Source organism: Chrysemys picta, chromosome 3 (genome assembly GCF_011386835.1).
Source record: "Chrysemys picta bellii isolate R12L10 chromosome 3, ASM1138683v2, whole genome shotgun sequence".
Classification (NCBI taxonomy): Eukaryota; Metazoa; Chordata; order Testudines; family Emydidae; genus Chrysemys; species Chrysemys picta.
In genome coordinates this window covers 147,706,343-147,723,583 of record NC_088793.1, presented here as the reverse complement: position 1 = coordinate 147,723,583, position 17,241 = coordinate 147,706,343, and the positions used below count along the sequence as shown (strand labels likewise).

At 51.7% G+C, this 17,241-nt stretch overlaps 1 protein-coding gene across 6 annotated transcripts in view; it reads right to left on the bottom strand.

Annotated features, from left to right (window-relative positions):
• Nucleotides 1-17,241, bottom strand: part of TMEM63B (transmembrane protein 63B) — a 95,104-nt gene that overhangs the window by 37,055 nt on the left and 40,808 nt on the right. For all 6 annotated transcript variants that reach the window (XR_010599822.1, XM_005296313.5, XM_005296310.5 and 3 more), the window contains exons 2-3: nt 3,845-4,043; nt 1,337-1,416 (exon numbers count right to left, since the gene is read on the bottom strand). Coding sequence is in view for 5 of the 6 variants with exons in the window: in XM_005296313.5 (XP_005296370.1) it covers nt 1,337-1,416; nt 3,845-4,021 (257 nt within the window). In the remaining variant the exon portion in view is untranslated. The remainder of the gene's footprint in view (nt 1-1,336; nt 1,417-3,844; nt 4,044-17,241) is intronic.

The following is a 17,241-nucleotide window of genomic DNA, read 5'->3' as shown; positions in this document are numbered from 1 at the left end:
ATTAATTTATTCAAATAAAGGTCCTTGTTCAGTGTTAGAAGAAAGCGACTCTGCCATTCTTTCCCTTGTCACGTAACAAGAGGTGCAAACCAGACTAATTTGAATGCTTAACACACAGAACAATGACGCAAAGGTCAGCCTGGTAGCTTTTGCAATGGAAAGTGAAACTGAAAATATGTAGAACTCCTTTGCCTCCACTATGGCAGGTGGTGCGAATACCTGGGATTCGGTTCTTCCGAGATTCTCTGAGTGCTTCGTTCCACAATGGAATTAACGTATCTGGGTGCAATGACCCAGAGAGCATGGAACCCTTTCTAAAGGCCCTTTCAGCCGGAGCTGAGCAGCGTCTGAACATGAGATCATCTAGCAGTTGGGATTTGAAACAAGGAACGTCATGGAATAAGGAGAACAGTGCAGCCCCTGAACCTACTCTGCCTCTTGTTGCTTCACTGTCGAGCTGGCGTCCTGCGACAGACTCATTAATATTCACATACTCTTCTTCCATTTCAGTAAAGAAGTCATACCCAGCAGGGATCTTTAGACACTTCTTCCAGCTGGTACACTGCATTTCTTCATCAGAACCCTTGGCTCAGTCCTTCAGCCAGTTTTCAGTCCACGTGGCAGTGTCTTAGCCTAGCCACGTCCAATTATATTTTAAGACTAAGATTCCATTAGCAGTTAGGGGAAAAGCTTTCCCTTCGGCCACTAACACAGCCATCAAGAACTTCACTTGGATCCCTTCTCCAGACTCACTTCGCTCCCGCTTCAAGCTCAGAGCCCTGCTTCTGAGCCACCCATGCTCGGCTACTTTTGCTTCCTCAGATTTAGTGCCATGACCTGTACAGTTAAGAGCTACAGTACCTGAAAACCCAGCCCGTGACTCCCAATCTACTTAAAAAGAAATCAGTACAGAAAAGAAAAAGTACAATCCCCTCCAGCTGTGTTGCTAACAAAGCAGTTATTGCGTCAGACCTTGCCCTCCCATAACCTCTTCCCCATCCCACCCTCTTCCTTGCCGGGCCATTGCTGTTCCCACAAGGCAGGGAGCTGTCTGTGCTGTAGAGCAAATCGTGCACACTGTTGCTGTAGGAATCATAAATCATACATTACAATCCCATCTCCAGAGCCATCCGAGGTTTGCTCCTGCACAGGGATGAAGTCGGAATGACAAAGGGCTGGCATGTTGGGCTGCAGGGACTTTCCCCATTCCTGGGATTTATGGGGTTAGACCAACCTGAGCACTACTCCTTCCTCACCCCCCTGCCATCTGGGCACACAGCAGAGCGTTTAACCCTGTACCCAGTTTTCTTCGAGCCCACTCCCATCCTGACCTTACCTGTCAGCATCAGTCACCAGGGCCAGACGTCCATAGTCCCAGGCTACTTTACGCAAGATCGAAAAGACAAACAACAGTGCCTGCAAAAGTGCCAAGAGAAGCTATGAGACAAGGCCCCCCCGGCTGGGGAAGCAGCCCGCCCTGACACCCCCTCCCCCCGCCCGGTCGTCTGTCTGGCATGGAGAGAACAATGACAGGAGACAGAGGAAGCAGCTGGCTCTCTGCTTGGCTTGCTCGTGTGGCATAAGGAATTGGACCCTTGTCACTCAGGTGCGGCAGCATGGCCTGGGAAGAGAGGAGCTGACGGGGAAGTGGGATCCAACATCACAAGCACAAGATCTCCCCCGTGACCACGTTCGCGCTATCACAGCTTGACCTGCTGTCAGAGGTGGCAGCACTACAGAGCGGGCGTCAGGCTCTGCTTGGGTGGCTCAGCTACTGCAGCTGAATGAATGACTGGCAGCATACGATAGGAGAGCAAAAGCTTCCCTGAGGCCTGCTCTTGGTGGGGGTGGGGAAAAGATACAGCATGACGTGGGGGTGGCCACAGCTCGACCTGCAGAGCGGATCTCCCATCTGGTGGGCAGAGGGGTGGCCCACAGGAAGTACAGTCCCCGCATGCAATGTGCTATGACCTGAGTGAGTGGGTCGCACTGGGTACTGGGCCTGGAGTCTGTGTGTGGCACCATCCCTGAATCAGAGAGGAGAGGGGTGCACTGCAGAACTCCTGGACTCCAAGGGGGCTGCAACCTGCTCTGTTCTGTCTGTGCTGGGTGCAGCCCTGCAGTTCCTGGCAAGGCACCAACATGGCCCTTGTTTGGGCACCCAGGCCCAGAAAACGGGACTCTGGGATGCAGAATTGCTCACATCTGTTCCCTGGAGTGAGTCTGTAGCATTCTCCCACCAGAGCCCAGAGCTCCAGTACCTGCCCCAGCTGCCATCCTACTGCAAGAGTGGCTGGGAATTTCACTGCTTGCATATTACAGCTCCTTCCTCTGAAAGCACCCCACAATAGGGCTTGGCAGCATTCGCCCGCAGCTGATCCTGTCCCAGCCCAGAAACACATCCGAACAGGACAGGGGCTGTGAGGAGACAAGCGAGCCATGAGCAGCGTGTGCCCACAGCTTACAACGGACGCCGGCCACACCAGAGAGGTGGATCCAACGCAGAGACCCCAGGTGAAGGAGCTCTGTGAATTTGGGGGGGGGGGGGGGCGGGGGGAAGGGGCATTGTTAGCTTCGAGGCCTAGCCCTGGCTGGAGGCCCCACAGGAGTGGCTGCTGGCTAATGCACAGGCAGAGCGGAAGCATGCTGGGTCATCCATCCTGCCAGCCATGCACACAGATCAAGGCTGCATTTGTCCAACACCTAGCACATGACTCGGGCTCCTAGGCACTATGGTAATACAAACCAATAATAATAAATAATAATAATAATAGGTGGCAACCTGGCCTGTTCTCCAGAGCACAAACAGATGACACCTTGCCGCCTCCCAAGCCCTCATATCACTAGCGGAGATTGAGCCATCTGTTCTCAGACTATGCAGGAAGCAGCAGAAGAATCAGAGGGGGGCTTGGGGCTGGCAAGGCAGGAAAGCCCAGTGCCTTGGCATTAGGTTGGCCTGAGTCACATACATAGCCCTAGTGGCCACCCCAAACCTCCACGTTCCCAGCCCCAACCCTCTCCCCATCCCTGTCTTCCTGCCTGTCAAGTTCAGGCTGCTCCTTAGCGACGTGAGCTAGGGCTGGAGGGAACACGGCACGAAGCTGGGCACGTCCCAGCTGGCCCTAACTGGCCCCCTCATCAGCAGCCCAGCCAGAGAAGCCAAAGGACTGAATAGACCACAGAGAGCGAGTTCCCTGGCACTGTTCCTTCCAGCAGGGCTGCAGGACAAGCTCGCCCTGCCCGCACTGCGCCGTTCCGCGCCATTTCAGCGGGAACACAGTCACGGCATTTTTTTCTTAAAGCCATTGAAAAAAAACCATTGTGCTTTGATGACTGAGAGCCGGGGTTCCCCAGCCGGCCAGCCTACCGCTGCCAGGGGAGTGGGCTGTGTTAGAGCAGCACACGGGTGGGTAAGGAGATGCAGGAAGAACAATATTGTGCTTTTCTAGAGACTGGGTTGTCAAAGCGCTTGGCAGGGGCTAATTCCTTGAGCTTCAGAACCACACTGGCTCTGGGAGGTCAGTGTCAGAATCCCTATCTCACTGAGGGGAAACCAAGGCACAGAGCGGTCAAGTGACCTGCCCAAGATCACAGAGGAGCCAATAGCAAAAGCTGAGAGGAGAATTCAGGAGTCCTAGCTCTAACCACTCTCTATCCTGAGCTGGCAACCAGGGCTAGGAGTCTTGACTCCCATGCATCCCAGCGCCAATCAGTAGATTACACTCCTCCTCCCACATCTGGGGATAGAACCCAGGAGTCCTGACTAGTTACGTCCATCCTTCATCCTCACAGCCATGCACCACCCCAGGCAAACGGCAGCAGCACAATGGTGCGGGAGACTTACCAGAAAGCACATGAAGTCGAGGGCTAGGACGGTGGGCACTCCCCCAAAGGGCAAGCCCTGCAGCACAGTGCTGCGGATGCGGGCACTGTAGCAGTAATCCTTGGTGCTGCTGTTACAGCCGGGGAGCTTGCAGTTGGCTCCTGCCGAGCCCAGGGTGGCAAACAGGAAGGGAAGCATCTCTACTGCCTCATCGTCTTACCTGGAGGAGGGGGGAAAAGGTACAGTTAGAAACACACCCAACCAACTAGTCAGCAGCCCGTTTAACAGGAGGTAGCAGCAGGTGAGGAGATCCCAGGGCCAGCTCACCCATTGCCATCTTCCACAACCTCCTTCCAGCCTCCTCTGCGCAGCAGCCTCTTGCATTACAGTCTCAAAGGGAGCTGGCTAATGAAGTTACTAACTGGCCAGCGATCACGTGTGGGAAGTCCTGGAGAACCAGGGAGGTACCAAAGGACTGGGGAAGAGGAGACCTACTTTGCTTCAGTCTTCTCTCAAAAAATAACATAATATGTGACCAGATGACTAGCGAAGTTACCACAGATAATAGAGGGGAAGGGATTCAGCTCGGGATAAGTAAAGAACACATCAGAGATCATCTGACCAATTTGAACGAATTCAAATCATAGAACCATAGAATCATGGAATATCAGAGTTGGAAGGGACCTCAAGAGGTCATCTAGTCCAACCCCCTGCTCAAAGCAGGACCAATTCCCAGCTAAATCATCCCAGCCAGGGCTTTGTCAAGCCAGGCCTTAAAAACCTCCAAGGAAGGAGACTCCACCACCTCCCTAGGTAACGCATTCCAGTGTTTCACCACCCTCCTAGTGAAATAGTTTTTCCTGATATCCAACCTGGACCTCCCCCACTGCAACTTGAGACCATTGCTCCTTGTTCTGTCGTCTGCCACCACTGAGAACAGCCGAGCTCCATCCTCTTTGGAACCCCCCTTCAGGTAGTTGAAGGCTACTATCAAATCCCCCCTCATTCTTCTCTTCTGGAGACTAAACAATCCCAGTTCCCTCAGCCTCTCCTCATAAGTCATGTGCTCCAGACCCCTAATCATTTTTGTTGCCCTCCGCTGGACTCTTTCCAATTTTTCCACATCCTTCTTGTAGTGTGGGGCCCAAAACTGGACACAGTATTCCAGATGAGGCCTCACCAATGTCGAATAAAGGGGAACGATCACGTCCCTCGATCTGCTGGCAATGCCCCTACTTATACAGCCCAAAATGCCGTTAGCCTTCTTGGCAACAAGAGCACACTGTTGACTCATATCCAGCTTCTCGTCCACTGTGACCCCTAGGTCCTTTTCTGCAGAACTGCTACCTAGCCATTCGGTCCCTAGTCTGTAGCAGTGCATGGGATTCTTCCGTCCTAAGTGCAGGACTCTGCACTTGTCCTTGTTGAACCTCATCAGGTTTTTTTCGGCCCAATCTTCTAATTTGTCTAGGTCCCTCTGTATCCGATCCCTACCCTCTAGTGTATCTACCACGCCTCCTAGTTTAGTGTCATCTGCAAACTTGCTGAGAGTGCAGTCCACACCATCCTCCAGATCATTAATAAAGATATTAAACAAAACCGGCCCCAGGACCGACCCTTGGGGCACTCCGCTTGAAACCGGCTGCCAACTAGACATGGAGCCATTGATCACTACTACATAAATCAGCAGGGCCTGATGCTATTCACCCCAGGGTGCTGAAGGAATTAGCTGAAGAAACTCGGAGCCATTGGCAACAATATTTGCAAACTCATGGATGAGAGGAGAGGTCCTGGAAGACTGAAGAAGGGCTAATGTAGTGCCCATCTTTAAAAGGGGGGAAAAGAGGAGCTGGGGAGCTATAGACCAGTCAGCCAGACATTGATACCTGGGAAGCTACTAGAGCAATGTAAAAAACATTCAATTTGTGAATACCTGAAGGATGAAGGGGTAATCACAAGCAACCAGCATGGATTCACCAAGAACAAATCATGTCAAACCTGCTTGATTTCCTTCTTTGACAGGGTAACTGGTTTGGTGGACAGCGGGAATGCAGTGGACATATTCATACCTGGGCTTCAGCAAGGCTTTTGACACGGTCCCACATGACATTTTGATAAGTGTGCTGGAGAAATGCGGGCTTGGCAGATCTACCAGTAAGTGGATACACAATTGGTTAAACAACCGCAACAAAGAATAGCTATAAATGGAATGATGGCAGATTGGAGAGAGGTCTCAAGTGGGGTTCCACAGGGATCTGCTCTGGGTCCCGTGTTGTTTAACATCTTTATTAATGACCTGGATGTAGGAATAGAGAGCATACTGATCAAATTTGCAGGTGACACAAAACTGATGGGGGGTTGCCAATATTTTGGAGGACAGAGCTAAAATGTAGATGAATCTTGATAAATTGGAGAACTGGACTATAGACAACAAAATGAAATTCAACAAAGACACATGTAAGGTGCTATACATAGGGAAGAAAAACCAAATGCATGAATACAAAATGGGGGAGAACTGGCTTGGCAGCAGCACTGCAGAGAAGGATCTGGGAGTTGTGGTGGATCACAACCTCAACAGGAGTCAGCAATGCAATGCTGCTGCAAAAAAAGCAAACGCAATGTGGGCTGCATTAACAGAGGCACAGCATGCCAGTCACGGGAGGGGATAGCACTGCTCTACTCAGCGCTGGTTATGCCTCAGCTGGAGAACTGTGTCCAGTTTTAGTCACCAATGTATTAAAAGGATGTAGAGAGACTGGAAAGGATCCAGAGGTGAGCAACAAAGATGATCAAAGGGATTGAACACAAGCCATATGTGCAAAGGCTGAAGGAACTGGGTATGTTTAGTTTGGAGAAGAGATTGAGGGGGGACATGATACTTGAAAGGCTGCCATAAAAAAGATGGAGAAAAGTTGTTCTCTCTTGCCACACGGGGCGGAACAAGAGGCAATGGGATCAAACTACAGCGTAGCAGATTTAGATTAAATCTCAGAAAAAACTTCCTAGCTGTGAGAACAGTAGGAGAATGGAAGAAACTGCCTAGGGAGGCTGTGGACGCTCACTGGAGGTTTTCAAAAGGAGGCTGGATAGCCATCTGTCTAGAATGGTTTAGATACAGCCAGGAGCGCTGTCAGCTTTTTTGCCGCCCTAGGCGGCGGAAGGTCCAGCCCCCAAAATGCCGACTATGACTGGGGCGGCTGAAGATCTGGCCGCCGCAGTCCCCGCCCCCCAAATGTTAGCGCCCTAGGCGACCACCTAGGTTGCCTAATGGGTTGCGCCGGCCCTGGACACAGCAAATCCTGCATCTTGGCAGGGGGTAGCCTAGATGACCTTTGTGGTCCCTTCTAACCCTGTGATTCTATGATGTGACACTGGGAGCAGAGCAATCCTGGCAATTGCTGCCCTGTGAGCCCAAGCTTGTAACCCTACAGAAACAACAGAACTGCAGCAGGGGCCCTTGAATGCAACAATGCAGCACTTCAGAGCCTCTCCCTCGCACTTGGACTCCTCCCTCTCCCAGTGTAATCACCAGCAATCTGGTAACTTCAGTGCCCTTCCCTATGGCAGCTAGAGCACCCAGTTAGGGGATAAACTCCTACTAAGCATGGTTAGAAGATGAAAATGAACTCACTTTAATGCCACAGGGGCAGCTGCTGCGTTATGGTTCCCTATTCTGTATCTGGGCTCTATTTCCTCTCCCTGGTGGCAGGCGTTCACGTTTATTAGACTGAATCCCCTTCCCTCCTGTTACATGCCTTTCCTCTCCTCAGCTTCGATCTCGCCAGGCCCTTTTCTGGCTTGGCTCCATTTTCCTGGGAGTTTTCTTCCTGCCTCCAATTCTGTGGTTATCTGTAACACTGATCACAGTCATATTTATACCAAAGAAACAGCCAACCAAGGAACACCTGACACACCCATACAGGAGACCAAGGAGCAGAAAGGAGCTTGGGATTTTTAGTTCAGTTGGTCAGAAACGGAAACCCCCAAGAGTGTCCTGGACTGTGCGACAGTCAGCAGGAGACAGACAGACACTTCTCCACTGGCATGGAAGCAGCTCTGTGGACCATGTGGAAATGTGGAGTGGATCACAGTTTCAGAAGAACAGATGAGAACAGAAGCAGCATTAGGGTGGTTTATAAAGGACCTAGCACCACCCTGGGATGTTGGCTCATTACTGACCAAGAGGAAAAAGAGTACCCCTTGCTGAATGGCCAACACTACTTCCTCAAACACTCGGGTTTTTTTCGTGAACATCTCCCATCCAAGTCCTGAGCCAGCCCCATCCTGTTTAGCTTGAGAGCTCAAACATCATCACACAGCACAAGGCTGTCTGGATGCTGGTCCACGGGAAGGGAGATTTGCTGCTGTGTCCCAGGAGATCTTTCTTGAAAAATTAATCCCCCATTGGCTCAGCTGAGGAATAGTCACATGGATTGGAGCTGGCGGAACTGTAAACAAAAGGCCATGACAAACAGCAGCGTATTGATTGGCTAGTGGTGTCCAGTGGGAATTGGGAGGAGGCTGGGATTTTATTTAAGAGTATCACTAATGATCTGAAAAAGAAGCCAAACATCACCTTAAATTAAATTTACAGGTGAGAATAAGAGAGAGGGGTGCTGACATCATCAGAGAGGAGAGGGAGAAGGAGGACAGCAGGGGCAAGCTGCGACGAAGTGATCAGGGACTAATAACATGAGAGCCAGCCAGCTTTATTCATCCTGGCAAAATGAATGAGAAACAAATACTCTGTGGGAGGGAGTAAAGCAGGCAGCAAATGACACAGGAGCCTGCAATGGAGCCGAGCAGCAAAATTAAATAAGGACCCCTGCAATTCTGGGCTGTGTGCAGATCAGAGAGCGGAGGCCCTGTCTGATATAGCACTGGAGAAACCCCACTTCAAATACTGCAGCCGGCTCTGAGTAAGACCTTCACAACAGGGTATCAACAAACCTGGAAGGCCTAGAGGACCCGATCAACAGCTATTGGAGTCAATGGGAATCTTTCCACCAACTTCAATGGGCTCTAAAGTGGACCCTTACAGATCATCTAAAAATGGTAAGAGACTGGAGGGAAATATGAAAATGACAATTAAAGGGGAAAATGGTAACAACCTGCTAGAAATCAGAGCTATGAACATCAGGAGGGGGAAAGTGACCGGAGGGGGAGTCAAGGAGAAGCGATAAAGTGAAATGGCAGAAGAGGAGTATCAAAAACCTTCTTGGCTGAGGAGGCTGTGGGGCAGTGTCCCAAGGGAAGGGCTAAAACTCCATCGGTTGGGATGTTCACAACTAGACTGTATAAAGGACTGGAGGGAGCAGTGCACAAGTGAGTGTCAGCCACTCCAGGGGATCGGGAATGGGCAGAGATTAGTAATTTATAGACCCAAGTCAAAAGAGAGAAAGAATAGCCCCATCACCCTCACACAAAACACCACCACTGGCAGCAGGAACTAGCGCAATTAGCATCGATTAGCCCTCTTGTAGGTAGCTTCAGTCTAACGCAGAGGTGGGCAAACTATGGACTGCGGGACCCTCCTGCCCGGCCCCTGAGCTCCTGGCCCGGGAGGCTAGCCCCTGGCCCCTCCCCCACTGTTCCCCCTCGCCTGCAGCCTCAGCTCACTGCGTCGCTGGTGCAATGCTCTGGGCAGCGGGGCTGCGAACTCCTGGGGCAGCACAGCCTGACCACCAGTGCTCTGTGCTGCGCGGTGGCGTGGCTGGCTCCAGTCACCGGTGCTCCAGGGAGCGCGGTAAGGGGGTGGGGGGCGGTTGGGAACGGGTTGAATGGGGGTAGGAGTCACAGTGGGGCAGTCAGGAAGGAGAGGGGGGAGTTGGATGGGGGAGGAGGGGGGTGGGGTGGATGAGGCAGGGGTCCCAGGGGGGGGGCCGTCAGGGAACAAGAGGGGTTGGATGGGGAAGGAGTCCGGGGAGGGTTGTCAGGGGGCAAAAAGCAGGGGGGGGGGGGGGTCAGACGGGGGCAGGTCTGGGCCATGCCTGACTGTTTGGGGAGGCACAGGCTCCCCTAACTGGCCCTCCATATAATTTCTGAAACCTGATGTGGCCCTCGGGCCAAAAAGTTTGCCCGCCCGTGGTCTAAGGACTGCATGGGCAATGGAGATCCATCTCCTCTCTAGAGGTAGGTCCCTCCAGGGAAGGGCCTGGGGGAAGCTTGCTTTGTCCAACGCCTGCCCAGGCTCTGTGTATCAGATTCTCCAGCTGTGTCCATCGGATCCATGCATGGGCAGAGGTAAGGATGGGAGCAGTGCTTGGTCAGAAGGGGGCAGGGAGGGGTAGAGGGAGGGACCCTGAGGAGCTGTAAGGGCTAAATCCTTAAAAAGCAAACCCAGGTCAGGCTCCAGAGCTGGCTAGCTTGAAAGAGCCTTGCTCTGAGGATCTAGGTGGGTAAACCAGACCGCTCAGGGATCAGCCATGTATCCTGCAGAGACAGGGCTAAGCTCAGAGCATGGTTTCCCCCGAGACTCACTCCCCACCTCTCATGCAATATCCGCAGCTGCACAGTAATTAGCCTTGCTTAGCTCAGCCACAGTAACAGGGCTGAACGGCTGTCATTACAGCCCATTAGATACAGCTCAGACAAGAAAGGACCATGACAGCAAGAAGGAAGAGGAGCTTGGGGCACCTGGCAGCCAGGTGTATGTGAATGCCTGGGCCAGGGGAGCCCTGGACGTGCCACCTGTGCATCCTTGCCTCCCAAGGGTCAGCTCCACGTGGCCCAGCAGCCCTTCACTCAGTTTGGTTCTGCCTGCAGCTCCCAAGGACAGACAGGGGCAATCACAAAGGCACCTGGGTGCTCATGATAGAGACCAATTAGAGTGGCACTGGCAAAGCCACGGGCCAGCAGACTCGCTCAGCTGCACCATGCTGCTCTCAGGAACTGGAGCGTGCAGACCATCTGAATCCCCAGGAAACCATTCACAGGATTTCCAAGGAGAAACGTACCGAGGTGGGGAGGGGACTTCAGGCAAAGCTGCCTCAACCCAGGAGCCAAACACAGGCTTAGTAGGTGGAGGAGAGGTCAGAAGCTGGCTCTGGGGATCTTGCAGTGAGAGTGGGAGCCTTAACCTCTGAGACTCCAGTTTCCTCCTTGCCCCAGGTTGCAAATATATAAGGTTATCTATATAAGGTTATCTCCACACTGATTTATACCTGCCTCTAGAGATTTCCATTACTTGCATCTGAAGAAGTGAGGTTCTTACCCACGAAAGCTTATGCTCCCAATACTTCTGTTAGTCTCTAAGGTGCCACAGGACCCTCTGTTGCTTTTTACAGATTCAGACTAACACGGCTACCCCTCTGATACTTGACAGGTTGCAAATGATCGACAACAGCAGGATGGCTGTTCAACGGCCCCTGTGTGAGACTAGTTGGGAACATTGGAACAGACCCACAAAAGGTATTTAGGCTCCTAACTTCCATGGAATTCAATTGTCATTTGCAGTGAAGAAGAGCTCTCTTAAGCTTGTCTCTTCCACCAACAGAGGTTGGTCCAATAAAAGATATTACCTCCCCCACCATGTGTCTCTCATTGAATTCAATGGAAGTTAGGAGCCAAAATACCTTTGTGGATCTGGACCACAGCGATTGCCATTCTGGATCAGCCCAGAGGTCCATCTAGCCCTGTATCCTCTCTGTGACCGGACCAGATGCTTCAGAGGAAAGTGTAATGATCCCTGTAGTGGGCAATTGTGGAAAAACCCATCTATAGAGAAGTGTCTTCCTAGCCTTGTCGGGTGAAGGCTGGAACATGCCCTGAAACAGGAGGGTTTCGGTCCTCTCCAGTGTAACTCTGGATAGCCTCATTAACAACAGAAAGGCCCAAACTTTGTTTGAATCCTGCTACGTTCTTGGCCTCAATGACTTCTTGTGACAGTGAGTTCCGCAGATTAATTATGCCAAATCAGACCATATTATTTTATCCATATTAAAATCTATTCCCTTTCAATTTTCCTTTCACTTGTGTTATAAGAAAGAGTAAATGAGGCTATGTCTACACTAGAGACCTTACAGCAGCACCGCTTTACTGATGCAGACGTATGCTTACGGGAGAGAGCTCTCCCATCGTCATAATTAAACCACCCCAATGAGCAGCGGTAGCTATGTAGGTGGGAGAGCATCTGCTGATGACATAGGGCTGTCCACACCGGTGCTTCCGTCACTGTAACTTATGTCAATTGGGGGGGGTGTTTTTTTTCCCCCCCACACCCCGACCGACAAAAGTGCTAGTGTAGACATAGCCTAAGAGCATCCATTCTCCCTTCCCTAGACCATTCTTTGTTATATACACCATTATGTCCACATATATGTGCCTCCTCTCTGAACTAAAAACAGTCCCAGTTATTTTGATCTCCCTTCATGCAAAGTTTTTCCCAGCCTCTTCTCATTCTTCTTGCCCATCTCTGAATACTTCCTCTGCCTGCAAGGACTTTTTTGACCTACCAGATGAGGCTGTGCCATTGGATTTACATAATGGAACCATAATATTTTCAGTACTTTTCTCTATCCTATTCCTCATGCATCTGAGGATCATGAGCAGAAGTTGTTAATAAACCATCCCAGTCTTTCCCCTGAGTATTACAGTTAATTTAGAACCTGAGATGACTGAACAATATACAAATTATTCCTTTCAATGTGCATTCCCTTGCATTTCTCAATATTGAGTTTCATCTACCATTATTTTGCCCATTCACTTAGCTGTATGTCATGTACCCTGCTTTCAACCTTTTGCCATGTTGAAAATTTGACCATTTATTCCAATTTTTTGTTACTGGTCACTTAGCCAGTTTCTGATCCATGACAGTACATCTCCTCCCATCACTAGTTTCCTTAATAGCCTTTTGTGAGAGACTTTATTAGAGGCTTTTTGACCGTTTCAGTAAATTAGGATGACCAGATCTCCATTCCCACTATTTTACTGACATGTTCAAAGAATCCCAATTGATTAATAAGACATGATTTTCCTTTGTGGAAGCTACACTGGTTAGTCCATAGCTAAGTGTTTTAGAATACCATTTTTAAATTATTCCAACCAGGTAGGCTCACTGGTCTGTGGTTCCCAGGGTCACCCCAGCGCCTTTAAAAAAAAACAAACCAACAACCTACCATGCACAGCTCTTGCTTGCTTGGACTCCTCTGATATAGAAGCTGATTGAATTAGTGCAGAGCATTAGTATTAATTGGCAGCACATTTTGAAAGCATTTATTGCTTAAAGACACAGCCCTAGTTCTGGTGCGTGGCTGGAAGCAGAAGCCTCCAGCTCTCACAAGGGATAAATTTAGGTGTTCTTTGGTGCCAGCACTGCAAGTTCGGACAGGCTTTGCTTGGACGCGCTGAGTTTTTCTTGCATAATCGCTAGATACCAGCGTGGAAAGGTACTGGCCAAGGAAAGAAGTAAAACTGCCACGTCAGGTATGCCCTGTTGTGGTTCATGTCAGCTACAAAGACAGACAAGCGTGCAGAAGGGAAGCGCTGGTTCAGACACCAGAGGGCTTTCAGCTGCCTAAGTGGTCTGGAGAGTCTGCAATGACTCCAAAAAGGACTTCTCCCCTCCTTTCCATCTCCAAGCTCTCTGCCTGCTAATGGGGACTTCTCAAGTGGTACACAGACCAGAAATGATGGAACCCAACACAGTGGCAACACTCAGTACCCACCTAGTGCTTTGCAGCTTCAGAACCTTTCACCACTACCCGATTAGCTCAGCCGGTCACCACCTGGTCTTGTGGCTTGAAACGAGGTCTGGGAACCAAGAGGGGCCAGGTTGTAGCCTCGTGACTCACGGGGCATTAACAACTGGGAAATCAGGTAACGTCAGGGAGCTCAGTGACTAAGTAATGCTGAGTCTGCTCTGAGTTTCCTGAGGGGTAGAGGAGAGGAGAGCCCAAGAAGCCGCAAACTCCCAGTGCCTTGTCAGCAGTGGGACACATCAGGCACGTATGGCCTGGGTGTTAAATAGCTAGGTTCAAGGGAGGAAGCTCTGGCTGGGTTCTCGGAGAGATGGGAGAGGTTTATCGCTGGTCCTTTCTCATCCATCCCTGGGCTGCAGCGTAGAATTATTCACTACTATTTCGTTGTACTGGTACACCTGTCTCTAGTGACAATTCCCGTCTCCTTCACTGACACCAGCGGATGCTACCATGTCCATTGTCAGCGTTCTCCCAGGCTGGCAGAGGTGGGGGATTTCCTCGCCCCCTCTCTCTGACGCAACTCCTGAAAAGTGTGGTGTGTGGTCAAGGAGGACAGAAGGGGAGCTGCCCTCAAGCCTAAGCCACTGGGAAGGATGGAAGATAGACAGGGCAACTGTTCAGTTAAAAGCTGTCCCCAGCCCCAGCCCAGCTGTGGCACTGGAGTGCCAGGCGCAGCATAGTCAGTGCTGACGCAGCAGGAGGGCCCAGCCCTGGCACAGCAATGGGCAGTGACATTTACTCCCGGCCAATGAACAGGGATGAGAGAAGAATCCCAAGAATGGCCTTTATGGCTGGGCGGGAGCGAGGTCCCTCAGTCTGTGAATGCCTGTGGAACCAGGAGGGAAAGCACTGTGCCCATTCTGGGCATTGCTCATGGGGGAGGATTCCCTGTGCCTCCTGGAATAGACTCTGGGTACAGGCCTGGGGATCGGCTGGAGAAATGCCACTCACCATTTCTCTCCCAGCGCCACCCACATCAACCTTTTGCTTGGAAGGTGAAAGCCAGGTCTTAGGCTGGATCGACAGTTTCACGCAACCTGCCCGAGCAGACAGCTTAACATACACTCACTGTCTACGTCTGCTCCTGGATACAGCCTCAACTGCTGGCTAGCCAGAGCATTAGCCGTGGGCATGGCTCTCCCAGACAGCTGAACCAACAGGAATTGCACCAGCTGGCTACGCTCCCTCTGGGCACCAGACATCTCACGCTGTTCCTGCTGGAGACGGGACCACAGGAAAACACACCTCTGCTCCAGTAGGGTGTGCGGGCAAAGACATCTGTCTTCCTCACAGCTCTAGTGGGGGTGCTCAGTAACCAGTGTCATTTCCCAGAAAGTGCCCAAACCCATAAATGTCCAGTCAGCAGGACCTGAGAACCATAATTAATCCACCAGCACCAACCACCAGGGCCAGCTCCAGGCACCAGCTTCTCAAGCAGGTGCTTGGGGCGGCCGCTCCAGAGAGGGGCGGCATGTCCAGGTATTCGGCGGCAATTCGGCAGACGTCCCTCACTCCGCCTGGGAGTGAAGGACCTCCCACCGAATTGCCGCCGCAATTTTGGGGTGGCCAAAACCCTGGAGCCGGCCCTGCCAACCACATGCCGGCAGCTACAGATCGGCCTCCCTGCGGGGTTCTCCTCCATATAAGGGAGACTTGGGAGTCTCAGGTCAGGAGGCTAATGGGCAAATTAGATTCTACTTCTCTACCCAGCTCCGTGACTGTAGATTATTCAGCTTCTCCCAAGGTACACTGGGTATAACACTGCTCCCTCACAAACACACCCACCACCGGACTTGCACCGCCTGGGTCGGAACTGGACTACGTGGCTGGGATTGTGCCTCATGCGTCTGTTGAGCAGGTGCTTGGGAGTTTTAAATGCCCATCCCGCCAGAGGAAGGGTCTCCTCACCTCTCCCAGGCTTGCCCAGAGTTTCATGATTCAGCGTGTAAAAGGATAAAGGAATGAGGAAGAAAGGCAAAGAGAAAGGGAGGGAGTGCAGGCTTTCTGGATGGGAATCAGGGTCAAACCTTGCATGACATTCCTGGCAATCAGCTGCCGTGACAGAGAGACGTTCCACAGACATGATGAGCTGCCCCACTAACCGGGATACAGACCCTACCCCAAACAGACCGGTTCTACCAGTTTTGGGCAGCTCCCCTAACACTGCTGCTACCTCTCTCCTCCCTACTGTGCTTGGCTATTGTAGAGCACATGCTACTGGCCTGGGACTGTGCAGCTGACAGATCATCACACACAGCAGCTCCAGGGACACCAGGAACAACAATGTGGCCTGTGATGCTTCACAGCTGCTTCTGGGTGCCCTCCCTACTCATCAACATGATGAGGACAGTGTCAGTCACAAGGGCATTGGTTAGGGCTTAATGCACACCACATGCCTCTAGAGGGGGACCCATAGATCAGATGGACTGTTTCAGGCTAGGCAAAGGTGCCAGTGTGAGTAAACATGGGGGGCTTGTCGGGGGTGCCACCCTGGGGCTTGGGGGCATGGCTCCTACTATGAAAAATAAAACACCCCATGTTGCAACAAGAGAGGCCCATCCCTGCTCCCAAACTCCCCACCCCCAATGTCTGACTCTTCCCCAAGGTGCAGCTCTGCCCTGGAACACAGAACCATTGGACAAGGAACTCCCCTCTCAGCCCCACCTCCCGCCCCAGGCTGCCAGCCACAGCCGAGGAAGTACATATGGCCATAGCAACACAGCACAGGGAAAAGCGCCAGCATCACACGTTGCAGCCTGGCATCGAGCCCACTGAGGCCTGTGCATGTCTGGAGGGGCAGGGCCCAGCACGTGGAGGGAAAAGGGCCAGGACAGCTCAGTGCTGCACAGGCATTAATGGTACAATTCAGCCATCTGTGTCACAATTCGCGGTTTGTGGCCGTTACCCAGAGTATATTTCACCCTCCCACCTAGTGGGGGATGATGATCCAGCCTGTAGAAATTCCCTGTAGAAACCTCACTGGAAACTCCAGGGGCGGGGAGAGACTCACTCCCCTATCTATATTTTATAACCTGGAATAGCTGCCTGGCCAGGGGCTCTTCTAGCCACAGTTCAGCCACTTCCAGGGAAAACCTCCTGGGTTCTTATTGCTTGTAGGTAAGCATGGAGCTCAGACAAGGGGGGGGGAGGAAGGTGTTACTATGGGCATCAGGCTCCGCCAGGAAAGGAGAGGGAAGGTGGGAGGAGAAGGTAATGTGCACGTTAGCATACCCTCGTTGTTGGAGTGGGGGCCCAACTCCACCCACCCTGGGTCACTGCAACCGGTTACATTTCTGTAGTCACAGAACACTCAGGAGCCAGCTGAAGGGCAGAGGGAGGGGCTGCTGGTGCCAGCACCTTACAATCACTCCTCCTCCAGCCCTTCCAGCCCCAGACACCAAAGCACTGCCTAGACAATGAATTTAGCTTTCCAGCAGGGCGTGTAGGGCAGCATCATTCCCCCCATTTCACAGAACAGAAAACTGAGGAATTTGTGACTGAGCCAGGAATCGAACCAAGTTCTCCCAAATCTCCATCCTGCGCTCCGGCCTCAGGACCATCCTGCTCCTTCTGCACTCACTATATGACTCTCTCATATAGACTTGTTTACTGCTTTAATAGCCCCTTACACGCCAAGTGGATTGTCAAATACATATAATCCATTCATCAAAACACATCCTTTCATAATGAATAACACTGCCCCCACGCCAGGCACAAAAG